We start from the raw sequence: 27,150 nt of genomic DNA, 5'->3' as shown, positions 1-27,150 counted from the left end.
GCTTCCCCAGGGTGTCACAAGTTTTGCCAGCAAGCCTGCTCCAGGCCTGGGCTCCTCTCTCTCCAGAGTCCACAGGTCCTGTCTAGAGCCTGCTTCAGCACAGGCTTGCTATGGAGTGCAATGCAGACAGATGCAATGAAGAGCTTCACAAGAAATCAAAATTACTGGTAGACATTTTTCATTAATATGAGGTTAAAAACTCTGTCACTGATAGAGTGGAGTGGGGAGTGGCACATGGCAACCATGAGATGTACAAATCAGGATCCATAAATGTCAGTAAGATGCTTCTTAATAAATATCAAGGTACAGGAATGAAAATTCCTATGCCAAATCTGATAATGGCCAGCTTTAGATCAGCATTATTCTTATACTAGCCCTGCTAGAATGGAAAATCAAAAGGTTTATTCAGATATTATATATTTGCTCAGACATTATAAATGGAGTAAAGATGCAAGCGGTAAATATGCAAGGTCATCATAGAATCAACCAGGTTGGAAGAGACCTCCAAGCTCATCCAGTCCAACCTAGCACCCAGCCCTGTCCATTCAACCAGACCATAGAATCAACAAGGTTGGAAGAGACCTCAAAGATCATCCAGTCCAACCTATCAGCTATCTCTATCCAGTCAACCAGACCATAGAATCAACAAGGTTGGAAGAGACCTCCAAGCTCACCCAGTCCAACCTATCAACTATCTCTATCCATTCAACCAGACCATAGAATCAACAAGGTTAGAAGAGACCTCCAAGCTCATCCAGTACAACCTAGCACCCAGCCATATCCATTCAACCAGACCATGGAATCAACCAGGTTGGGAGAGACCTCCAAGCTCATCCAGTCCAACCTAGCACCCAGCCCTATCCAGTCAACCAGACCATGGCACTATGTGGCACTTGGTGCCATGGTCTAGCCTTGAGCTCTGTGGTAGCAGGTTGGACTTGATGATCTATGAGGTCTCTTCCAACCTTGGTGATACTGTGATACCTCCAGGGATGGTGACCCCACCACCTCCCTTGGCACCCAGAAGGCAGCAAGGAAATGGTTATTTCCTTTGCCAGGCAACAGGAGTTAAAAGCCACAGGAGCACCAAGAACAAGATGCCTCTGACCTGCTGACAATTATCACAAAGGTATTTACTTATTTCCAATGAATGTGACAAACTTTGAAGCCATTTCAGCCTCAGTGCAGCTCTTCAGAGAGACAATTTTCCCCTCCAAACTCAAACCACTTTTCTGCCCTTTCTTCTAGCTGTTAAGTGAGCAAGAACTGTGTCAATACTTTTGCCTTTGATGGAAAGCTGGTCCCTGCAGCCTGAGTGCTTCACAAGAGTTTCCTACACAGCCAACATGATGTTGTTAAGTCACCAGCTTGGCTCTCACCAAGGTTTCTAATAGGAATGGGCATTATGGTATAGTTTGCAGGAAAAGTACCATCTGTGCCTCCTGTCAGGCTTTGCCACTGGCAGCAGAGTATCAGTGGGGAATGTTCTCTCACTGCCAAACAGCAGCAGTCTTCCCTGTCACAAGTCCTAAGCATGGGTGAAGCTAACAAACAGAGGGCTAAGATAAGAGCTGCTGTTTCCACCCTGCCAGCTCACCAGGCCAACTCATTGACAGAGTAAATCCAGCAGAGTCACTGCACCTTTGGCACTCTGGCCCAGGATCAATTCAGTCTGCAGTGGCTAAGAACAGGGATTGTTTGCATTGATCTTGACTGGCAAGAATCTTGGCTTTCAGTATCTGAAGGGGGGCTACAAAAAAAAGCTGGGGAGCAGCTCTGCTGTGAGCACAGACTGAAAGAGTTGGGGCTGTGCAGGCTGCAGAAGAGGAGGCTCCCAGGTGACCTTCTTGTGGCCTTCCAATGTCTGAAGGGGGCCTACAAAAATGCTGGGGAGGGACTTTTGAGGCTGTCAGGGAGGGACAGGACTGGGGGGAATGGAGCAGAGCTGGAGGTGGGGAGATTCAGCCTGGCCATGAGGAGGAAGCTGTTGAACATGAGAGTGGTGAGAGGCTGGAATGGGTTGCCCAGGGAGGTGGTTGAGGCCCCATGGCTGGAGGTGTTTAAGGCCAGGCTGGATAAGGAATTCAGTGCCATGGTCTAGATGACTGGACAGGGCTGGGTGCTAGGTTGGACTGGATGAGCTTAGAGGTCTCTTCCAACCTGGTTGATTCTATGATTCTTTGATGAACTTGCATATTTACTGCTTGCATCTTTACCCCATTTATAATGTCTGGATAAATATATAATGGCAGGGACACCCTACCCTAGAGCAGGCTGGCCACAGCTTTGCTCCATTCCCCCCAGTCCTGTACCTCCCTAAGAGCCTAACAGGTCCCTCCCCAGCTTTTTTGTAGCCCACTTCAGATCCTGGAAGGCCACAAGTGCTCACCTGGGACCCTCCTCTTCTCCAGACTGCACAGCCCCAACTCTTTCAGTCTGTGCTCACAGCACAGCTGCTCCAGCCCTCTGAGCATCCTCCTGGCCCATATCTATGTTTTAATTAAGTCTTTTTGCTTCTGTGGCTCACAGAAGCACAGTACAAATTCTGCCATGGGTTCCATTTTAAAATATTTTTTTTTTCATTGAACCAGTTAGAAAACTGAATACATATTTATATATAAAAACTTCTAATTACCTTGGTGAATCAGAGAATCAAACAGGTTGCAATGGACCTCCGAGATCATCCAGTCCAACCTAGCACCCAGCCCTGGCCAGTCAACCAGACCATGGCACTAAGTGCCTCATCCAGGCTTTGCTTCAACACCTCCAGGGACAGTAACTTCATCACCTCCCTGGGCAGCCCATTCCAATGCCAATCACTCTCTCTGCCAACAACTTCCTCCTAGCATCCAGCCTAGACCTGCCCTGGCACAACTTGAGGCTGTCCCCCCTTGTTCTGTTGCTGGTTGGCTGGGAGAAGAGACTGACCCCCTCCTGGCTACAGCCTCCCTTCAGGCAGTTGTAGGCTCTAGAACTGCTCAAGAATATGGTATTCCACTTTTTGCAGTCATGAACTGTCCCCCCACCATGCATCTATGATGTACAAAAAGCTACACTGTCCCCTGTATAGCAGATACCTTCTGGCTGCACACAGACATTAAGAGAAAGATATGTCAGGTTTTCCATATAGAGGCTTTGCTGGAATGCAGTGATAAAGCTCAAGTCAGGAAGAGGTGGAGCAGGAGACCAGTCACACTCATCTGATACAGGGACACTGAGAGAAGTTAACAAAACATGACTGAGTTTATAGAGTTAACCCATGCAGAGCCCTCGATGCAGCTGTTCCAGAGCAGCTGCAAGGAGGGCGCAGCCATCAGCAACCAAACTCCTTCAGTGACTCTATTACAAAGAAACAAACAGCATAAAAAAAGGAGTGGCAGATGTGCCTGGCAGATAGCATCTGTGTCTGAACGTGGGACTCCTTCCACCCAAATCTTCAGGGACCTTAATGCTGGACTATCTCCCCTCCACACAGCTTAGCCTACCTATTTTGCAGGAATTGCTTCTACCTTCTAGAATTTGGTTATTACAACCTTCCAGACCACTTCCACCCTGCCACTCTCTAACAGATACAACAGCCTCTTAAAAACACCCTGTGACAGTCTTGATTACAGCTTCCAGGCTAGTGGATCAGAGAAGAGGGGAGAAGAGGGGAGAAGAGGGGAGAAGAGGGGAGAAGAGGGGAGAAGAGGGGAGAAGAGGGGAGAAGAGGGGAGAAGAGGGGAGAAGAGGGGAGAAGAGGGGAGAAGAGGGGAGAAGAGGGGAGAAGAGGGGAGAAGAGGGGAGAAGAGGGGAGAAGAGGGGAGAAGAGGGGAGAAGAGGGGAGAAGAGGGGAGAAGAGGGGAGAAGAGGGGAGAAGAGGGGAGAAGAGGGGAGAAGAGGGGAGAAGAGGGGAGAAGAGGGGAGAAGAGGGGAGAAGAGGGGAGAAGAGGGGAGAAGAGGGGAGAAGAGGGGAGAAGAGGGGAGAAGAGGGGAGAAGAGGGGAGAAGAGGGGAGAAGAGGGGAGAAGAGGGGAGAAGAGGGGAGAAGAGAGGAGAAGAGAGGAGAAGAGAAGAGAAGAGAAGAGAAGAGAAGAGAAGAGAAGAGAAGAGAAGAGAAGAGAAGAGAAGAGAAGAGAAGAGAAGAGAAGAGAAGAGGGCAGAAGAGAAGAGAAGAGAAGAGAAGAGAAGAGAAGAGAAGAGAAGAGAAGAGAAGAGAAGAGAAGAGAAGAGAAGAGAAGAGGGCAGAAGAGAAGAGGGCAGAAGAGAAGAGGGCAGAAGAGAAGAGGGCAGAAGAGAAGAGGGCAGAAGAGAAGAGGGCAGAAGAGGGCAGAAGAGGGCAGAAGAGGGCAGAAGAGGGCAGAAGAGGGCAGAAGAGGGCAGAAGAGGCAAAGCTATCCACATCTGAGTGGGGTTGCCCAAAATACGTGTACCCATGAACTCTGAAGACAGAATAATGTCCTCCAATTCAAATCTATATGTAGAAGATTTGCACCTTAAAAAAACAGTCACCACAGCCTAAAATGAAGTCATCTTCTTCTCTCTCTTCCAAACCAAAGGAGCATCTGAATTTATTTCTTGATGCTTACTAACCTGTGACAGCAATTTGCAGAGAGTTACTTCTGACATGGCCTTATATGAATCATAGAATCAACCAATAGTTCCAACCCCCCACCATAGGCAGGGACACCTCCCACTAGAACAGGTTGCTCAAGGCCTCATCTAATCTGGCCTTGAGCACCTCCAGGGAGGGAGCAGCCACAACCTCCCTGGGCAACCTGTGCCAGTGTCTCACCACCCTCACTGCAAAGAACTTCTTCCTAACATCCAGTTTGAATCTCCCCTCTGCCAGTTTAAACCCATTACTCCTCATCCTGTCATTACAAGACCTTGTCAATAGTCCCTCCCCAGCCTTCCTGTAGGCCCCCTTCAGATACTGGAAGGCTACACCAAGGTCTCCTCAAAGCCTTCTCTTCTCCAGGCTGCAGAGCCCCAACTCTTGTAGCCTGTCCTCATAGCAGAGCTGCTGCAGCCCTCTGAGCATCTTCATAGATCACAAAATGGAACCAGCAACAACCATAAACATCCCACTCGCCAAACTGGTCAATGATTGCACCATAGGGACATAAATGACAGGGTTGGAAGGGGCTTGTTTTTCAGCCCAGCACCCAGTATCAAGCAGGACTTTCTTCTCCACTAATGCTAAAAGCATTTTATCTGAGCTGCATCATCACGTTATAAACAACGGCGACTCGGCAACTGCAGAAAGGAAGTATATTCTGAAACCTGCTGCATTTTTTTCCTCCCCTCACAGCTAACCTGAGCAATCTAGTTTTGCTTTGCTGTATATCCAGCCAACAAGGCTCCTGTTAATCCCCATGGAATGTCTATAAGCTAATAAGCCTGAAAAAATGGCATGTTACCTAGACTGAGGAGCACCAGCAGTGCGACACTTCATTCTCTCACACCTGAGAGTGCAGAGTGCGTTCCCCTTGAGGCACAACTCGTGGCACATATCACAGTATCACAGTATTATTGGGATTGGAAGAGACCTCATAGATCATCAAGTCCAACCCTTTACTGCAGAGCTCAAGGCCAGACCATGGCACCAAGTGCCACGTCCAATCCTGCCTTGAACAGCTCCAGGGATGGCGACTCCACCACCTCCCCGGGCAGCCCATTCCAGTGTCCAATGACTCTCTCAGTGAAGAACTTTCTCCTCACCTCCAGCCTAAATCTCCCCTGGCGCAGCCTGAGGCTGTGTCCTCTTGTTCTGGTGCTGGCCACCTGAGAGAAGAGAGAAACCTCCTCCTGGCCACAACCACCCCTCAGGTAGTTGTAGACAGCAATAAGGTCGCCCCTGAGCCTCCTCTTCTCCAGGCTAACCAATCCCAGCTCCCTCAGCCTCTCCTCGTAGGGCTGTGCTCAAGGCCTCTCCCCAGCCTCGTTGCCCTTCTCTGGACACGCTCAAGCATCTCAATGTCCCTCCTAAACTGGGGGGCCCAGAACTGAACACAGTACTCAAGGTGTGGTCTAACCAGTGCAGAGTACAGGGGCAGAATGACCTCCCTGCTCCTGCCGACCACACCATTCCTGATGCAGGCCAGTATGCCACTGGCTCTCTTGGCCACCAGAAGTGCCAACAGGCCATCATTTTAAAGCTTCAGAATCAATCCATAGGTCACAGTGTGACAGCACTTTTCAAACCCCAGCGAGTAGCCCACACTCTGCTAAGTCATGGTTTATGCAATACATGCAGCACTTCTGGTCAGGCATTTCAGTTTCCTCAGTCTGGACCTGAAGCAAGGTTGTGCCATTCAGCAGAGCTGTGCATGGCACTCAGCCTTCTGCTATGCAGCACCCTCAGGTTTCAGTCTCCAGGAATTAAGAGATCCTGTGGGGGCACCTGATGAAGGGGTGACCTCATTATCGTCCACAACTGCCTGAAGGGAGGCTGTAGCCAGGTGGGGTTGGTCTCTTCTGCCAGGCAAGCAGCAACAGAACAAGGGGACACAGTCTCAAGTTGTGCCAGGGGAGGTCTAGGCTGGATGTTAGGAGGGAGTTGTTCTAAATATGTTCATAGAAGCACAGAATGAACCAGGTTGGAAGAGACCTCCATGCCCAGAGAGTGATTGGCATTGGAATGGGCTGCCCAGGGAGGTGGTGGAGTCACTATCCCTGGAGGTGTTCAACAAAGCCTTGATAAGCACTTAGTGCCATGGTCTAGCTGAATGGACAAGGCTGGGTGATAGGTTGGACTGGATGATCTTGGAGGTCTCTTCCAACCTGGCTGATTCTATGCTTCTAAGGCTCATTTAGAGACTCGCCTTGTTGGCAACAGCTTTATTAGCTACACATGGTTTATATGATTAGCTACATATGGTTTATAATGATATTACAACTTGTCAAAACACATATTCAGAGGTTAGATAATCCAGATAAGAGCTATTTCACATACAGATAAAAGAGCCAAGTAGACAAATCATTTATTGTCTAAACAAACAAAAAAATCTGCAGAGCAAGAGGCAGTTATACAGCTGGATAAAGCCTGGGGACTCCTGAAGTCAAGTAAAATAATGAGCACACAGAATGGTCACACTTGAGACTGTTAACCGACCTGCTCTGCAACTCAGTGCTCTCTTCTGAATGGAAACGTCTGAACACATCTGACCCTGCAGTACTTCGTTTTCCTCAGCAATTACAGTTCCTTCCATGTATCTTTTCTAAAGTAATCTTTGCCACCACGTGCTCTTCACAGAATCATAGAATCAGCCAGGCTGAAAGAGATCTCCAAGATCATCCAGGCCAACCTACCATCCAGCCCTATCCAGTCAACCAGACCATGGCACTAAGTGCCTCAGCCAGGCTTGGCTTCAACACCTCCAGCCACAGCAACTCCACCACCTCCCTGGGCAGCCCATTCCAATGCCAATCACTCTCTCTGACAACAACTTCCTCCTAACATCCAGCCTAGACCTCCCCTGCCACAACTTCAGACTGTGTCCCCTTCTTCTCTTGCTGCTTGCCTGGCAGCAGAGCCCAACCCCACCTGGCTACAACCTCCCTTCAGGTAGCTGTAGACAGCAATGAGGTCTTCCCTGAGCCTCCTCTTCTGCATGCTGCACACCCCCAGCTCCCTCAGCCTCTCCTCACAGGGCTCTGCTCCAGGCCTCTCATCAGCTTTGTTGCCCTTTTCTGGACCTTCCATCACCTCAACATCTCTCTTGAATTCACTTTTGTGCACTTTTGTTAAGAATTCTTTCTTACATACTTAATTCAATCTTTTTGTCTAAATAAAACCACTTTCAACCTTCAGGACAGGTGAAGAAGTCAGATTTGGGCCAACTATTTCTACACTAGCACCTCTCCTGCTTTGCTGTTTTCCTGAGCCAATGTGTAACCACTCTCAAGTTTTGAGGCAGCAAAGATTTGATGCCACAGTTTGCAAACACAAATTTATCCACAGCACATAGGCAGCCCTGCCTGGGAACTGTGTACCAAATAGGAACGTGGGAATTTTCTGGCATTTGGGAGCTACAGTGGGCTTACAACAGTCATAGAATCAACCAGGTTGGAAGAGACCTCCAAGATCATCCAGTCCATCCTAGCACCCAGCCCTAGCCAGTCAACCAGACCATGGCACTGAGTGCCTCATCCAGGCTTTTCTTGAACAGCTCCAGGGACGGTGCCTCCACCACCTCCCTGGGCAGCCCATTCCAATGCCAATCACTCTCTCTGCCAACAACTTCCTCCTAATATCCAGCCTATAAAGAATAAATTCTTCATAAAGAATTAAGTACAAACCAAGAAGTCTAAAAAAAAAAAAATCCCAAAACCAAACCCAAACAGCAGTCAGATGAAGCAGTGACACAAAGTCAGTCACCATTTTTATCATTTCTCTGGTATTGGTTCCATAAACACCTGCTTCATTTTTAATTAAGGGACTTTTCATTGCTGTTTATTTGTTATGGAATAAAAGCCTCAGAATTTCTAAACAGAAGACAAATTATTTGGAGAAAATAAGGCTGCTCTCAGTTCTGGTTAACTGCATCCATTGAAAATACAGTCTGAAGGTAATGAGTTGAGTTCATTAGTTGGAGGAGTTTCCAAACAAACAGAACAACCACGGTACAAAATCCAGCATGGGATGAATTATCAACTCCAAGTTCAGAAACCCTTCCAAGCAAGGATCCGTTTTAAAGGTTCAGAGCAGACACACACTCGCATCCATTCATTGGGAGGGACTCTGGAGGACAATTGTGTTTTCATCTTCTGGAGAAGCAGAATGGAAATGACCACAGCATCACAAAAAGAGGCTGCTGCCATCCTGCCTTTTACCCACACCGAAACAATCCCCAGATTCCAAGGAGGTGCTCGGAACCTTTTCCCCCCACCCCGGCTCGTTCTACAAGCTGGCTCAGCTCGGCAAGCAGCACAAGGCACCTGTGCACATCACGCTGCAGTCCTGCTTTAGATGCTGATGGTTTAGGATCTGTGACCTATAAAAACGAAACCTCAAAGCCACACATTCTGATCCCAGGTTACAAATAAAACCCACGCTCTTGAACGAGAGCTGCTGGTTGCGATTGCAGGGGATGGAACAGCCTCTCCAGCGTCCCCGGGAGAACCCGGGTGGGGGATGACAATACCACAACAAACCTGCGTGCTCCAGCAGCCTGTGGATTTTAAGTAGTAAATCTGAAACCCAGGGGCTGAAGGGAGCTGGATGCAGCCGAGCACAGCCTTCTCTCCTCGGAGCTGGCTGTAAACAGGGGAAGGGAGGGGCCTGCCGCCTGCCAAGCCAAGCAGAAACTTGTGAGTAACTTATAGAGGAAAAACAAGTGCAGCGGAGGCAGCTGGCAGGGCGGCGGGCTGCGAGAGGCCAGCACCATGCTCTCCGAGGGGAACGGGACGGGGCCGCGCCGTCAGCTGCCCTCCTCGGCACCGCCGCCGCTGCAGCGCGCCCGGCTCCGGCAGCGCGGAGGAATGTCAGGCGGGAATTAAAGGTAAGAGGCTTTACGGCAGCCGCTGCCGAGGCTGGGCCGTGGGAAAGGCTGGCTGGAGAGCGAGCGGCGGCTGGCAGCAGCCTCTCCCCTTCGACGCTTTTAAGTCCCGATCTGAATTTTCAACGTGATCAAAGTCTGAAAGCAGAAAGGGGCCGGGGGAAGCGTTAGGGAAGGCTGAGCCAGGCCACAGTAAACAAGAGGGCTGCAGCGCTCACTTGCGCAACCGGAGTCAACCTGGAGCTGCAGAACTGCTTTTGGCTGGAGCTGGGGTTAAGTTTAGACTGATGGAGTAAAGCTGCTGCGTTAAAGCACCGTCGGGACTTACCCAGGCATGAGGTCTGTGGAGACAGAACTGCCTGGGAAGTGACAAAGGACACGGCGGGGTGAGGAAGGCTGCGCTGGGTCCCTACGGCACAGCGAACAGGTTCAGTGCCTGCACAGGTGAGTGACAACTGAAAATGGAGCGTTGCTACGTTAAGCGCCAACAAAATGCCTCATCTGGCAGTGTAGAAGTCGCCAACAAAGTTTCATCCGAAAATAAAAAAAATACATTTTTAGTTTGTATTTTACTTTTGCTGATTTCCTAAGTCTCGTTCGTTGCATAAGGTGACTGTGTGGCACAACGAATTGCCCACCGTTTCCAGCGGTAAAAAAACAACACAATTGCCTGATTGAACTGCGCTTAAAGGACGTCGAGGAAAAGAAGAGGGAGTCATCACTTAAAAAGAAACCCACTTGTGAAACCAGACATCTCCCTGCGCTGTAACATAACAAAGCGTGGCAGCAGAGACTGTTGATCTTCTGAGACAATATACAGGCAGGTACTCACTCTGCGGCTGATGTAATTCAGTCTGGAGTAATCAAAGCTACATTCTTAAGCATAAACCTACATAATGGAATTAGGCGAACTGTATCCGTGCCTGCGCTTAGTCACCCTTGCGCTCACTGTAATGCATATATTTGCAATATCCAGTTCCAGTCTGCTGCTTTGGTTGAATCTCAAATCATAACAGTTTCAATGAGATGGAAGTTGGGTCGCCTTCAGCTGTGCGAAGCAGCTTAGCTTTTTCGCCCTTAACAAAGCTTACAACAATGGATGCTTCCTGAAACTAAACTGGGGTGTTTTCAGTGCTCTAGGATTGTATGAGGATTGAAGGACAGCATAAAGACACTACACTTTCTACTCATATGCAATACCACAGCTAAAGAATTGATTTATCAAGACAAACAGCTGTGTAAAACAGTTTTTCCTCTCTTAAAAAAGCTTACAACAATGGATGTTTCCTGAAACTAAACTGGGGTGTTTTCAGTGCTCTAGGATTGTATGAGGATTGAAGGACAGCATAAAGACACTACACTTTCTACTCATATGCAACACCACAGCTAAAGAACTGATTTATCAAGACAAACAGCTGTGTAAAACAGTTTTTCCTCTCTTAAAAAAGCTTACAACAATGGATGCTTCCTGAAAGTAAAATGGGATGTTTTCGGTGCTCTAGGATTGTATGAGGATTGAAGGACAGCATAAAGACACTACACTTTCTACTGATATGCAATACCACAGCTAAAGAATTGGTTTATCAAGACAAACAGCTGTGTAAAACAGTTTTTCTCTCTTAAAAAAGCTTACAACAGTGAATGCTTCCTGAAACTAAAATGGGGTATTTTCGGTGCTCAAGAATTGTATGAGGATTGAAGGACAGCATAAAGACACTACACTTTATACTCGTATGCAATACCACAGCTAAAGAACTGATTTATCAGGACAAACAGCTGTGTAAAACAGTTTTTCTCTCTTAAAAAAGCTTACAACAATGGATGTTTCCTGAAACTAAACTGGGGTGTTTTCAGTGCTCTAGGATTGTATGAGGATTGAAGGACAGCGTAAAGATACTACACTTTCTACTCATATGCAATACCACAGCTAAAGAATTGATTTATCAAGACAAACAGCTGTGTAAAACAGTTTTTCCTCTCTTAAAAAAGCTTAAAACAGTGGATGCTTCCTGAAACTAAAATGGGGTATTTTCAGTGATCTAGGATTGTATGAGGATTGAAGGACAGCGTAAAGATACTACACTTTCTACTCATATGCAACACCACAGCTAAAGAACTGATTTATCAAGACAAAATCCTCAAGGAGCTGTTCTACAAAGGTGAAAGCAAGCGTTGAAAACAACAAAACTGCATCTTGTGCTGCTACCAGGACACTGCCACGGAAGCCACTTATCTGAGGAAATCCAACGCAGGACAGTAGAATAAAAATTTGCTTGCCCAACTAAAACTACTGTATTTTTAGCCTGATTTTTGGCACAGGCTGTGGTATTTAGGGGGAAAAAATGCACACAAAACAACTGCAGTGGAAAAGTTAAAAAATGAAGTCGACACGGTTCTGGAACAAACTCTTGTACTATGGGTGAAGTGTCAAAGGATTAGCACTTGGGATGCAACCGCATACCCACATGCTTACAAAACCCACAGTGTGTAATTTAGCTGTATGGTTCATGGAGTACAGCATGCAGTCGAGTAACATTCATTTTAATTGCACAATGTTTATTGTGGATTGTGATTAAATCTTGCTCTCCCTCCCTCTCCCTCTCTCTCTGGAAAGAATGCAGGTATGTGTACTTATACTTTGCTATACGTGCACAGAAATGCAACGCTGAGGATCTGACAGGGTCAGAGTCCACCTGACACGGGAAATCATCTGCTGCAGAAAATCTGCACCAAGAAATGGGCTGGCAGATACAATACCCGCGATTTTAAGGCTGTGGGTATTTAAAGTTGTACATTAGAGGTCGTTTCTTATTTCAGCGTTTTGGAAAGAGACTTTTTGTAATGGCATTGGAGAGAAAATACTATCTCTTGACTGATGATAACGCAGAGATAGCTAGAGGACAACTCCTGATACCAGCATACTTTCTAAAGAATTCAACCTATTCTGAGAGGAAATGGCAGCTAATTCTTGCCTCCTTGGAAAGTCAGGCTGCCCTGATATTAGGTTCCCTAGACTACAGAGGTCCATTGTTTTTTCAGAACTAAATGGAAGTCTGAATACAAACAGACCTGTAACTCCCCACACACACACACACACTTCATTTCCCAGTTTCCTTTAGTCTTTGTCAATTCTATCACAGATCCAGTACACATCTACTAGCATACTGCCTCGGGTGAGCCTCCTAAGAAACTACCTTTTAAGGAAAGAACTTACTTGCAACAGAAGGAGGGGACACAGTCTCGAGTTGTGATGGGGGAGGTCTAGGCTGGATGTTAGGAGGAAGTTGTTGATTGGCATTGGAATGGGCTGCCCAGGGAGGTGGTGGAGTTGCTGTCCCTGGAGGTGTTGAAGCAAAGCCTGGATGGGACACTTAGTGCCATGGTCTAGTTGACTGGATAGGACTGGGTGATCAGTTGGACTGGATGATCTTGGAGGTCTCTTCCAACCTGGTTGATTCTATAACACCTTAGAGAACTCTATCTTATTCCTAAGACCTGTGCTTCCATTCACATCCTACAATTCTTCAGCAACTGCTCATATATTATTAACTATATAGAAGCTACTCTTTAGTCACTTTAGAAAGCATTGTACTGATCTTCATGTATAGCACATCAGTACTTACTTTAAAGACACAGTTTATGATGTACTTCTCTTGAGTGTCCTGGGTCAAGTTATTTGCCACTAAACTCATTTAAACCAAGAACTTCAGAACATTTACTAGCCTGATGAAATTTTGAATCAGTGACTACTCTTCTAGATAAAAAGGCATTGACCTTAAACCAATCAGTTTTGTGAAGTGTATCATTTCAATCTTTAAAATGTTCCCTTCATATTGCACTTCACTTGCAATACTGAAATGCATTTGCATTGCACTTCACTTCCAATACTGAAATGCCTTTGCATTGCTTTTCACTTCCAATACTGAATGCCTTTGCATTGCACTTCACTTGCAATACTGAAATGCCTTTGCATTGCACTTCACTTCCAATATTGAATGCATTTGCATTGCACTTCACTTCCAATACTGAAATGCATTTGCATTGCACTTCACTTGCAATACTGAAATGCCTTTGCATTGCACTTCACTTGCAATACTGAATGCATTTGCACTGCATTTCACTTGCAATACTGAAATGCCTTTGCATTGCATTCCACTTGCAATACTGAAATGCCTTTGCATTGCATTTCACTTGCAATATATTTTAACAATGCTTTCTCTGTTTTTCTCTCTACAGAGCAGCTGTTAACCAACAGAGAAGATACAAAAGCCGAAATCACTATGTGGAGCTGTGAAACTTTAAACAACAGTACTGAGCACAGCGAGGACCAGCATCTCTGCCATGACTTCCACCTTGTGCTTTCCATCTTTTCCCTACTCTACCTCATTATATGTTTCCCAATTGGCCTGTGTTACAATGGCCTGCTGGTCCTGGTTAATCTCTATAACAAAGCTACTATGACTATGCCAGATGTTTATTTTGTCAACATTGCCATTGCCGGTCTCATCATCAACGCTCTGGCACCAATGTACCTCCTAGGTCTTGCCAATACAAAATGGGCCATCTGGAATTCTAACAATGAAGTTTATATTACCTTGCTTATTTTGTTCAACGTCTCATCTTTAGTTACCATGTACTCTACTACGCTACTCAGCCTGGACTACTACATCGAACGCGCTCTGCCTAGGACTTACATGTCAAGCGTGTACAACACCAAACACGTCTGTGGATTCATATGGGGCGGTGCCATGCTGACGAGTTTTTCCTCCCTCCTGTTCTACGTCTGCAGCCACGTCTCCACTAAAATAATCGAGTGCTCCAAGATGCAGAACAAAGAAGCAGCTCATGCCATTATGGTCTTCATCGGGTACGTGGTGCCGGCCGTCGCTGTACTGTATGCACTGATCTTAATCCTGAGGATACGCAAAGAGGCCACGCCGCTGGATCAAGACACGGGACGGTTAGATCCATCGGTGCACAGGCTTTTGATTGCCACAGTCTGTACACAGTTCACCCTGTGGACACCCTATTACGTGACCCTCTTGGTGAGCACGTTTACTAACGCGCGAGGAAGAACGGCGGACGAGAATTTCAGCCGCATCCTACATTTTACCAAGATCCTGTCCAAATTCTTGGCTTTCTCGAGCAGCTTTGTCATGCCTTTGCTCTACAGGTACATTAACAAAAACTTCCCCAACAAACTACGGCGTCTGCTTAAGAAGCTACACTGTGGGAGCCAAGGGTGTTCTCATGAGCGCACAGTAGTACAGCAAGTCATGACGTAGGTAGGAAAACCCCTCTGGTGCTGTTACCGCAGTACTTAGCATACCAGTCCTGGGACTGTGATAGTGCTTTGTGGGCACTCAGTCTTTACAGAGTCCCAGCCAAGAGGCTAGAAGGAGCTTTCCATTGCAGTTAAACGAAAACAGTCTTAATTTTCAGATAGTTAATTGTTGGAAATTGCTGAAGCCTTGGGAGCCTCTGGCCTCCGTGCTGTAATACCTGTGACGTCTAAGCCTTTCAGTGCACTGAACTGGTTACAAAGCTTCTGTCTTCGTCGCTCTAATGTTCCTGCCTGAAGAACTTCACCAAGCAAGCTTATGGAAGTCTTGACTGAAGACACAGCACCTTGTACCTTGTATAGAAAAAGGTGTTACCTTCTTTTCTGTACAGAGAAGTAATAGTGCTATCCTTGATGAAGTAAATAGTGGGGTTTTTTTGGTCAATGAAGATGCTAGAGGTGATCTTGACTAAAGGTCATCTTACCCAGCTATACCTGTCCAGATAGTAAATGTTAATTATAAATTAAATTATTTAATGTCTTTCTCCATCACTTTCTCCATCCCTTCTAAAAGAAGCCTAATTTACCATTCTCACAAATTTTTTTTCTGCCACAAATTAACCTAAGTTTTAACCTTCACGGGAAATTGATTTTTTTCCCCCATTCTAGATATAACAACTAACCAAAAAAAAAAAAACAACCAAAAAAACAACTGGTTAATTTTCCCAGTGCTTTGTTTGCATCCTAGGACATTTCAAGAATTCAGAAATATTTATTAACTAATCCTAAGGGAACTGAGAGATGTTTGTTCCACGTATTAAAATGAAGGACACGGCGGTTTACAAAGCTAAATGGAAGTTTGACTAGTAAAGATTCTCTGGCTAAGTGTTATGGTCCACATATGTTCATGTAACAAGAGTAGTTATCTTAAGAATAAATCTGTTTATGATTAACATTCTGGATTTTCAAGGGATATGTTTGCAATAAATAAACAAATTGAAATGGCATCGCTGGAGGTTTGGAAACCAGACAAAATCCCTCAATATAGACAAGGTTTTTAAATGGGAGTAAGACGTAGGGATCCAGATCAGCATCACTGGCTTTTTGCTGACCTTTCAGAAATGGAAGGCCTCCCAGTGTGATTCCTGAAAACACAATAAAAGTAGAGTTTCTGCATTTCACAGTGGGGTTGAAGAAATCCAATCCAGTTTGCCAAATTCTCCTGAGTATACGAAATAAGCTAAGAAACACAAACAGGCTGCAGGAAGCAAATTAACAGTTACCCACACCAACAAACGATGAAATGTTGACCCAAGAACCACCTGTCCCGATGCATTATTCATGACAGAGGTGGGGGGTAGAAGCTAAACCCACATTCTCCCACTGGTTTTGGGGCAGCAAGACATCTTTGTCACTCACCACGCAACACAGCAGAGTCATTTAACTGCTTCATCTGTCACAACACAATTTCATGTAAAAACGTGGCTTTTCAAGCCTCTGCTACAGAAAACCAAAACTCAAAATGGACTAAAACCCAGAGCTGAGCCTTTAGCACTTACAGCACAATCTCATCTGACAATTTGCCCTAATTTTGTCAGCGTGAAAACTAGCCTAAGAGCTGTGTGAGAAGCAGGTGAGGCACAGCCTTTTCAGATCTTTTCCCTTCTCTTCAATACTTAAGTATTTCTTAGACCCATCTTTGCTTATCTTCACACACAAGCATCTCTAAGGTACCCACATCCTGGTGAAAGACACTCCTGTAATCTTTGTTTTAATGTTTTTTCATCTCTTACTGATTTTTCTTTTCTTAACCCTTAAGCCCTACATAGTAAATGTTTCTTTCCTCCACACAAAAACTCTGTCAATTTACCTCATAGTTTCAGTCTGCTGATGAAAACCATGTTAAGGAAGGAAGCTTTCCCTTAATCTTGGTGTCCAGTTCACACATGAATTTACAGCACCTCTGTGCTGACATGATACTGGCTGCCTTGGCTGGATTTTTTTCACCTTTGTGAGGTGTTCTAGGAATTTCTACAACTCATAGAAACAACCAGATTGGAAGAGACCTCCAAGATCATCCAAGGCCAACCCAGCACCCAGCCCTGTCCAGTCAACTAGACCATGGCACTAAGTGCCTCATCCAGGTTTTGCTTCAAACAGCAAACACTGAAGCTGACTTCCACACAGTAGTGCTTAAGAAAAAACTCATTCTTTACACTTGTCAAGTGAACAGGCTCCTCTTCTTCCTACATGAAGAAAATGAGGTTTGCTAAGGCTCCATGTTAAATCTCTCGTGTAAACTCTGGTCACAGAAGCACAGAATTAAGCAGGTTGGAAAAGACCTCTAGGATCATTGAGTCCCAACTTATCACCTGACCCTTCTAACTAACCCATGGCACTAAGTGCCTCATCCAGCCTCCTCTTAAACACCTCCAGGGATGGGGACTCCGCCACCTCCCTGGGCAGCCCGTTCCAATGCCAATCACTCTATCCACGGAGAATTTCTTCCTTACATCCAGCCTGAACCTGCCCTGGTGCAGTTAAAGAAACTGTCCCATTATGCAGGAAAAAAATCCAGCAGGAACTGGCCTATCTGGTGTGAATAGAGGCTTCCAGAGCTGGGACACTGCCAGAACAGTGTGGCTGAGCAGGCAGCGTTAAGTGCAATTTTAACTTGCCGGTTGCTTCCTTACTTCTATTTCCCCCTTCTCAGACCTTCTACTTTCTGTCTCTAGCAGGACACATTCATTTCTGCTCTCTTCACACTAAGTTCTTCATGGCTCTTTTATAATTCATCTTTTTCACTTCCCTGCACTATTTAACTTCCACTTTGCTCCTCTTTCCACTTACGCTCGGTTTGGCACACTGGGTACCCTTTCCTGCTCGCATTTATACTTCATTAGTCTGGCTGCTTTAGGGTGAGCCAAATCTTACTCAAGGATTTGACATCACAAATGAATTTACGTCGTGAAATGGGAGCTGCTACTTAGGAGATGGAGAAAGAAGAAGTTTTTATATCATTTACCCTTAAAATCTCAATTTTGATTTATTCCCCCCCAGCTTTCTCAGTGCTTTTTTGCTGCAGCCAAGTATGTATGTGTACATACAGAGTATGCTTGTGTGTACCCTTCATAATATACTCAATGTGATGGTAATCATCTCAAGAAACAGCTTCCATAATTTAAGGAGCAAGACTGATACCTCGACTTCTTTAACAGTTAACTTGATGTATTAGTTGCCTCTATGAAATTGTGCCATGGAGCTGCCTGCCTGCTATGCTTAAGGAAATTCTGAACTTAATTCATAGTTAATCATAGAATCAACCAGGTTGGAAGAGACCTCCAAGATCAGCCAGTCCAACCTAGTACCCAGCCCTATGCAGTCAACCAGACCATGGCACTAAGTGCCTCATCCAGGCTTTTTTGCAGCATCCTCACATGGTCTCTCTTAAAAAAGCAGTATCCCAGAACTCTGCAATACTTAAAGACCAGCAGATGACCAAGTGCAGTAAAATACTTCAGATAATACCTGGCATCATAAATGTGGATTAACTTTCATGGACAACTCTTGACAACGTTCTCAAGACTGGGCCCTTTCATTGTCAAATACCTGATGGTTTCCAGTGACTGTAAATAGAGGCTTATCTATTTAGCATTTAAAGAAACATGAAAGAAATACTGTATATATGCAAGATTAAAAAGAAAGAAAACAAAAATAAACCCAAAAATCAACCTACTGATGTAAAAAGAACTTGCAAAAGAATGTATTAAATTATTTCTCAGAGTGTATCATTTAAATGTAAACCTCTGAACAGTTAAGCTGCACTGTATGTTTCTGGATGTATATACTGTAAGCACTAGTTAAGTGCCACTATTAACAGTGTTATTTTCTCAGTAAATTAAACTTAAACTTTGAGTTGATCTATGGCTTATAGCCCTCTTGCTGAACTGCCAATTAAGTCCAATCAGTGAGCTAACAAATGTTGAGCTCTAGCTTCTGCTAGGATTATTAACATAGCCAGGTCAAGCCAGACCCTTAGAATCAGAATCATAGAGTCAACCAGGTTGGAAGAGACCTCCAAGATCATCCAGTCCTACCTAGCACCCAGCCCTGGCCAATCAACCAGACCATGGCACTAATCACTCTCTCTGGGAAGAACTTCCTCCTAACATCCAGGCTCTACTTCCCCCAGCACAACTTGAGACTGTGTCCCCTTGTTCTGTTGCTGCTTGCCTGGCAGAAGAGAACAACCCCACCTGGCTACAACCTCCCTTCAGGTAGTTGTAGACAGCAATGAGGTCCCCCCTGAGCCTCCTTTTCTCCAGGCTAAACAACCCCAACTCCCTCAGCCTCTCCTCATAGGGTTTGTGTTCCTTGTTGACTAACACAGTTCAAAAGCTTCCATTTGAGAATCAAACTGAGTCACCTCTGACGACAATTTCAGTTAATGAAAGAAAAGTGATCAAGCACCAGAAATTTTCTGGTGCTGTTACAATGAAGAACCTCCAGCATGAAGTCAAAATACCACAGAAATGGACTTTTAGCAAAGCTTCACCACAGGAACAATTGGCTCCTAATAAATTCTCAGTAAAAAAACTGCTGAAGTGTCTCTGTTCACCAAGATGTGTGACAATTTTTCTGTCCCTGCTGTAGGTGAGATAAAAAACCTATGTTGCCTCACTGAATTTACCAAACCACATGGCTTGAGAGTCAAATTGGACACGTTAAAGTTATGAAATCATAGAATCAACCTGCAGTCTGCTGCAGGTTTTTGGTTTGGGAGGGGCAAACATTTGATTTCATCTGTGCTGTGGTGCTTGCTATGTGGGGTCTTCCTGGACAACCATGCCACATCCATGCTGGCTGCTTTTGACTGTTGGGGAGTGTTAAGAATCATAGAATCAAGCAGGTTGAAAGAGACCTCCAAGATCACCCAGCCCAACCTAGCACCCAGCCCTGGCCAATCAACCAGACCATGGCACTAAGTGCCTCACCCAGGCTGTTCTTGAGCACCTCCAGGGATGGTGACTCCACCACCTCCCTGGGCAGCCCATTCCAATGCCAATCACTCTCTCTGCTAACAACTTCTTCCTAACATCCAGCCTAGACCTCCTCTGGCACAACTTGAGACTGTGTCCCCTTGTTCTGTTGCTGCTTGCCTGGCAGAAGAGCCCAACCCCACCTGGCTACAGCCTCCCTTCAGGTAGTTGTAGACAGCAATGAGCTCTGCCCTGAGCCTCCTCTTCTCCAGGCCCCATCCTGTCCTTTCTTCAAATCTCATTATTCATCAGCATGACGTTAGCTGGGAACCAAAGGAAAAAAAGGCACACAGAACCCAACTTTATTCAGCATAAAGGATCCTGCAACTGATAGCATAACACTGCAGGGCAGAAACACAAGGCTGGTGATTAATGCACACATCCGCCCTGTCCTTGTCACTTCCTTTCCTTTGTGCTGCCACAAATGAGCTCTCGGAAATCAGCTCCCTGCAGCAATTCTCTTCCCACAACCCTGCAGCAATTCTCTTCCCGTAACAACATAATATAACAACTCATGCCTCTGGCATGCCCAAGAAAATTCAGCTCTAAGACTGTAATGTACCTTATAATACATTTATTGCAGGGGACACTCCAGATAGCCCCCCCCAAAAAAGTAGTCACTCACCATAGATCAATTTAGTTTAGGGTGCACTACTCCACATGCATCAAAAGGAGTAGTGTGGCCAGAAGGTTGAGGGAGAAAATTCTCCCCCCTCTACTCTGCTCTGCTGAGAACCCACCTGGAGTACTGCATCCAGCTCTGGAGCCCCTGGGACAAGAGGGATGTGGAGATGCTGGAGTGTGTCCAGAGCAGGGCCAGGAGGATGCTCAGAGGGCTGCAGCAGCTCTGCTGTGAGCACAGACTGAAAGAGTTGGGGCTGTGCAGGCTGCAGAAGAGGAGGCTCCCAGGTGACCTTGTGGCCTAAGCCCACAAAAAAGCTGAGGAGGGACTTTTTAGGATCTCAGAGAGTGGCAGGACTGGGGGGAATGCAGCAAAGCTGGAGGTGAGGAGATTCATCCTGGCTGTGAGGAGGAAGTTGTTGAGCATGAGAGTGGTGAGAGGCTGGAATGGGTTGCCCAGGGAGGTGGTTGAGGCCCCATGGCTGGAGGTGTTTAAGGCCAGGCTGGCTGAGGCTGTGTGCAGCCTGCTCTAGGATAGGGTGTCCCTGGGCATGGCAGGGGGGTTGGAATTGGCTGATCCTTGTGGTCCCTTCCAATCCTGACTGATTCTATGGTTCTAAAATATTTTCCTGGCCATATTTCTAAAATATTCATTTGTTGCATTTCTAAGTTCTGTGGAGTGGAGGAAGACAGCAAAGAAAAGAAAACTCTAGTTAAAAATGGTTACTGGTGAATTCCCAAACATGTTCCAAACACCTCTGAATGTGTGAACATGGCAAGTATGAAAATGGAAGTTGCACTGTTACATCATTTAGTCAGAGCCTAGTGTCTGGGAAGATGCTCTTATTCTATAGAATGGTTTAAATTGTATTTTCTGTGGCTTCAACTGAAAAGGCAGGACCTCTAACTAAGCACAGAGCAGTGGCTTCCTGGTCATGCCTGTGTCCAGTTCTGGGCTCCTCAATTCAAGAGAGATGTTGAGGTACTGGAAAGTGTCCAGAGAAGGGCAACGAAGCTGGTGAGGGGCCTGGAGCACAGCCCTGTGAGGAGAGAGTGAGGGAGCTGGGGGTGTGCAGCCTGGAATCATAGAATCATAGAATCAACCAGGTTGGAAGAGACCTCCAAGATCATCCAGTCCAAACTAGCACCCAGCCCTATCTAGTCATCTAGAGCATGGCACTAAGTGCTTCATCCAGTCTTTTCTAGGCTCAGAGCAGACCTCATTGCTGTCTATAACTCCCTGAAGGGAGGTTGTAGCCAGATGGGGTTGGGCTCTTCTGCCAGGCAAGCAGCAAGAGAACAAGGGGACACAGTCTCAAGTTGTGCCAGGGCAGGTCTAGGCTGGGTGTTAGGAGGAAGCTGTTGCCAGAGAGAGTGATTGGCATTGGAATGGGCTGCCCAGGGAGGTGGTGGAGTCACCATCCCTGAAGATGCTCAAGCAAAGCCTGGATGAGGCACTTAGTGCCATGGTCTGGTTGACTGGCCAGGGCTGGGTGCTAGGTTGGCCTGGCTGACCTTGGAGGTCTCTTCCAACCTGCTTGATTCTATGAACAGAAAACAAAAGCACAGCTTCTCCTGCTCTTGGTTCTGCTGTTAGCCAAGGGCTGACTTATCACAGTATCATCAGGGTTGGAAGAGACCTCACAGATCATGCCTCAGTTTCTGCAACTGTACAGTGTTCAACACTCTGATGAATCTGAAACATGCTCCAAGATTAATCCCTGCAGTTTGTCAGCAAGCAAAGTCCTGTGTATTACTTCAATATTCTTTCCAAGTGAAAGCAATCTAAACACACAAACCCAGCCATGCAGAGTGCCATGGCAACACATTTCAAGTCTGAAATGTTTCCTCTGCTGTATTGCCTTTACCCTTCCATTATATATCAAACCACTTTGACATATGCTGAATACATTCTTTTTTTTCCATCAGGAGAGAAGAGGCTTTATGATCTACTTTGTCATTCCACTTTCTTCCCACCAAGTCCTTCCTGTACCTTGGAAGTCCATGTGATTCCTTATCCCCCCCTTAATAAATAGTGGCACTTTTAATTACCTTCAAAAGAACTGTCAAGATTACTCAGAGCCTCCAAAGCAGGCAGAATTCTTGTTACAAGAGATGACAGCAAAAGGTTTTTAAGACCCAGATTCTTATAAGAGAAATACAAATACAGTTTTTATATAAAGCCATCACTGCCTCCTAAAAGTTCTTTCAAACAAACAAAATTTATAAGCAGAAAGAGAGTCTGGTTTATCTAGTTTGATGCATTGTGTGAAAAAGATAACTAAGCAGCAGTATAAATACTCCCAGCTTGCAGACCTGGAGGCAGGACTCAGAGAGAAGCAGATTTATGGTTAGAGATGGTTGGCAGAAACTATACCTGCAAGCCCTGCAGTAGGAATAAATCTGCTATTGAAAAATGCAGAGCAAGTGCTCAACTCTGGGTGAAGTTAAACATCAAAAACCTGCCCCACCTTGATCTTCACCAGAAGGTGCAGGGGAATCTCTGCTCTGGCACCCAGAGCACCTCCTCCCCTCATTTTCACTGACCAGGGTGTCTGCAGAGACATATTCTCACTCCTTTTTCTGCAGCTGAATCATAGAATCATAGAATCAACCAGGTTGGAAGGGACATCCAAGATCATCCAGGCCAACCTAGCACCCAGCACTGTCCAGTTAACCAGACCATGGCACTAAGTGCCTCAGCCAGGCTTTGCTTCAACACCTCCAGGGACGGCGACTCCACCACCTCCCTGGGCAGCCCATTCCAATGCCAATCACTCTCTCTGACAACAACTTCCTCCTCACATCCAGCCTAGACCTCCCCTGGCACAACTTGAGACTGTGTCCCCTTCTTCTGTTGCTGCTTGCCTGGCAGAAGAGACCAACCCCACCTGGCTACAGCCTCCCTTCAGGTAGCTGCAGACAGCAATGAGCTCTGCCCTGAGCCTCCTCTGCTGCAGGCTGCACACCCCCAGCTCCCTCAGCCTCTCCTCACAGGGCTCTGCTCCAGGCCTCTCACCAGCTTTGTTGCCCTTCTCTGGACACCTTCCAGCACCTCAATATCTCTCTTGAATTGAGAGTCTCAGAACATTTGTTTTGGGTTCCCCCCCCTCTTTCTTAAACATGTTAGCCCAGAAGTGCTACCACCATCACTGATGGGCTCAGGCTCAGCCAGCAGTGAGTCCATCTTGAAGCCTCCTGGCATTGGCTCTATTGGACACGGGGGAACCTTCTAGCACCTTCTCACAGAAGCCACCCCTGTAGCCCCCACTACCCTAACCTTGCCACACAAACCCAATCCAGTTTCAGTATCAGTATCACAGTATCATCAGGGTTGGAAGAGACCTCACAGATCATCAAGTCCAACCCTTTACCACAGAGCTCAAGGCCAGACCATGGCACCAAGTGCCACGTCCAATCCTGCCTTGAACAGCTCCAGGGACGGCGACTCCACCACCTCCCCGGGCAGCCCATTCCAGTGTCCAATGACTCTCTCAGGGAAGAACTTTCTCCTCACCTCCAGCCTAAATCTCCCCTGGCACAGCCTGAGGCTGTGTCCTCTCGTTCTGGTGCTGGCCACCTGAGAGAAGAGAGCAACCTCCCCCTGGCCACAACCACCCCTCAGGTAGTTGCAGACAGCAATAAGGTCACCCCTGAGCCTCCTCTTCTCCAGGCTAACCAATCCCAGCTCCCTCAGCCTCTCCTCGTAGGGCTGTGCTCAAGGCCTCTCCCCAGCCTCGTCGCCCTTCTCTGGACACGCTCAAGCATCTCAATGTCCCTCCTAAACTGGGGGGCCCAGAACTGAACACAGCACTCAAGGTGTGGTCTAACCAGTGCAGAGTACAGGGGCAGAATGACCTCCCTGCTCCTGCTGGCCACACCATTCCTGATGCAGGCCAGGATGCCACTGGCTCTCTTGGCCACCTGGGCACACTGCTGGCTCATGTTCAGGCGGGTATCAATCAGCACCCCCAGATCCCTCTCTGTCTGGCTGCTCTACAGTAAATTAATCCAAAAGCCTAACTTTAGCAACAATGTTTGCCAACTTTAGCAAGAATTTCTCTTGAAGCTGGTGGAGTTTCCCCAGGTGTCTCGTAACTCATTCCTCAAAACCCAAGCAAAATGTACATCCCTCAGGGGACACAGGTTCTGCATATGAATTATTTTTCCAGGCACATACATAGACAAATCAAAACTCTGAAAGAAACTGAGTCAACATATTTGAGTGACTTGTTCTAGTGGGAGGTGTCCCTGCCTATGGTGGGGGGTTGGAACTGGATGATCTTTGAGGTCCCTTCCAACCTAAACCATTCTATGATTCTATGATTTTGAAATCAATGTTGGTGCTTGATTATCAAAGCTGTTTTAGAAACTCCATCTGGTGGCCACCAGCAGAATATTACAGAGTTCACAAAATTGAACCAGGTTGGAAAAGATGTCTGAGATCATCCACTCCAACCTATCACCTAACCCTTCTAATTAACTAAACCATGGCACCAAGTGCCTCATCCAGCCTTCTGTTAAATACCTCCAGTGGTGCTGACTCCACCACCTCCCTGGGCAGCCCATTCCAATGACAATCACTCTTTCCATAAAGGACTTCTTCATAACATCCAGACTGAACCTGCCCTGGTGCAGCTTGAGGCTGTGTCCTCTTGGTCTGTCCCTGATTGCCCGACAGAGGAGAGCCCAACTCCACCTGGCTACAGCCTCCTTTCAGGTAGTTGTAGACAGCAACAAGGTCACCTCTGAGCCTCCTCTTCTCCAGGCTGAACACCTCCAGCTCCCTCAGCCTCTCCTCACAAGGACTGAGATCAGTAGAACTAATTAAAGGATTTAAGTTAATCATTAGGGGGGAAAAAAAACCCAAAACAACAAACCAAGACATAGGAATCAGTTTTGTACTAGAGTGCAGATTTGCACAAGCTGATCCTATCTGCAGGTACTAAGTCTACTGCTGCAACTATTGATGGAGAAGAAGCAAAATTAACCATTACATTAACCATTACTTCCACAACAAACTGCTGCTGTGAGGATGAGGCAGGCAAGAGAAAACTCTGCTGCTAGAAACAAACCTCACCAACAGTTAACTTTGGGTCTCAGCCTAACAGATGGATACTTAACCAGGCTATTAGGTCTGATTATTCACAAGGAAAGAAATATTTATAGAAAAAGCATATGCTTCTTGTATTGTTTTATGAAACATCTGGTACTGGTCTTTGTGGTTGACAAGATGCTCCCAAGATCAAAGGAAGAGCCATTCCCATTCAGCTCCAGAGCATTGTAATTCTTTCTAATTAAGTTATGGTTTTGGTAGTTCAGAATGAAATAGATTGCATGCTTAATTAGTACAGAAGTTGATGGGAATTTTCAGGCCAGCCTATGTGCAATAAAATAATCATTCTGGCACCTGCAGTGCTGTGCAGAGATCAGCTCTCTTGTAAAACCTGCCATTAGGGAAAAAAAGCATCCACCAGACAACAAAGCCCTGTAAGGAGCTGGGGGTGTGCAGCCTGCAGAAGAGGAGGCTCAGGGCAGACCTCATTGCTGTCTACAACTGCCAGAAGGGAGGCTGTAGCCAGGTGGGGTTGGGCTCTTCTGCCAGGCAAGCAGCAACAGAAGAAGGGGACACAGTCTCAAGTTGTGCCAGGGCAGGTCTAGGCTGGATGTTAGGAGGAAGTTGTTGGCAGAGAGAGTGATTGGCATTGGAATGGGCTGCCCAGGGAGGTGGTGGAGTCACTGTCCCTGGAGGTGTTGAAGCCAAGCCTGGATGAGGCACTTAGTGCCATGGTCTGGTTGACTGGCCAGGGCTGGGCGCTAGGTTGGACTGGCTGAGCTTGGAGGTCTCTTCCAACCTGCCTGATTCTCTGACTCTGTTCTGTGGAAACACAGGGAATTCGGGAGCTCTCGTAGCTGAGGTGTGCAGGTGATCTACCCACGCTGAGGAATTAATTTTGTGATTGATAGAAACATTACCATGTAGTAATAGCAATAAAACACTGTTTATAAAACAGCTTACATTACAAATAGGGGCCAAATAAGTCAATATAAAAATCACTAATAGTGAATCATGGGCAAACAAGCCTGAGATGTGAAGGCAGCAATCACACAGCACACAGAGTGGCTGCTCTAGAATAAAAGGAAGAAAAGTTGATTTACAACCAGCCCCTGAGGCATGGGTAATTATTAATGCCAGTGCTTGTGTGTACACATCTCCAGCTTGTGCCTTTTTAACCCTAACCAAGTAAAAGTGTCCCAGGCAGAGGCAGTTAAGACTCTCAGACATTTTACCAACCCACATAGCTCTGTGGAACTGATAAATCAGCACAGGCATCTGAATTCTGTTTAAAACAAGAAGGGAAACCAGAACACTCAAAAAGAAACCCTCCCAAAACCAACCATGCAGCAAATAATAAAGACATACAAGGAGCTTTATCCTAACATTCATGGAATCACCGAATCAAGCAGGTTGGAAGAGACCTCCAAGATCATCCAGGCCAACCTAGCACCCAGCCCTGGCCAATCAACCAGACCATGGCACTAAGTGCCTCATCCAGGCTCTTCTTGAACACCTCCAGGGACAGTGACTCCACCACCTCCCTGGGCAGCCCATTCCAATGCCAATCACTCTCTCTGACAACAACTTCCTCCTAACATCCAGCCTAGACCTCCCCTGCCACAACTTGACACTCTGTCCCCTTGTTCTGTTGCTGGGTGCCTGGCAGAAG

At 46.4% G+C, this 27,150-nt stretch overlaps 2 protein-coding genes across 3 annotated transcripts in view; one reads left to right on the top strand and one right to left on the bottom strand.

The window, feature by feature from the left end:
- GPR146 (G protein-coupled receptor 146) overlaps window positions 1–15,453 on the top strand; it is a 68,878-nt gene extending 53,425 nt beyond the window's left edge. Inside the window, exons 1-2 of one of the 2 annotated variants that reach the window (XM_064153712.1) lie at window positions 9,320–9,484; window positions 13,718–15,453. In XM_064153712.1, coding sequence (XP_064009782.1) covers window positions 13,762–14,766 — 1,005 coding nt within the window. In that variant the 5' untranslated portion in view covers window positions 9,320–9,484; window positions 13,718–13,761 and the 3' untranslated portion in view covers window positions 14,767–15,453. Of the gene's footprint in view, window positions 1–9,319; window positions 9,485–13,717 lie in introns of those variants that run through there. The other variant, XM_064153711.1, reaches the window with a different exon arrangement.
- Window positions 1–27,150, bottom strand: part of C13H7orf50 (chromosome 13 C7orf50 homolog) — a 191,610-nt gene that overhangs the window by 110,420 nt on the left and 54,040 nt on the right. The gene's annotated exons all lie outside the window — the stretch shown is intronic.

The sequence above is a fragment of the Pogoniulus pusillus genome, chromosome 13 (genome assembly GCF_015220805.1).
Source record: "Pogoniulus pusillus isolate bPogPus1 chromosome 13, bPogPus1.pri, whole genome shotgun sequence".
Classification (NCBI taxonomy): Eukaryota; Metazoa; Chordata; class Aves; order Piciformes; family Lybiidae; genus Pogoniulus; species Pogoniulus pusillus.
Note: the sequence above shows the minus strand (reverse complement) of the source record. Positions and strands in the feature narration are given on the sequence as shown.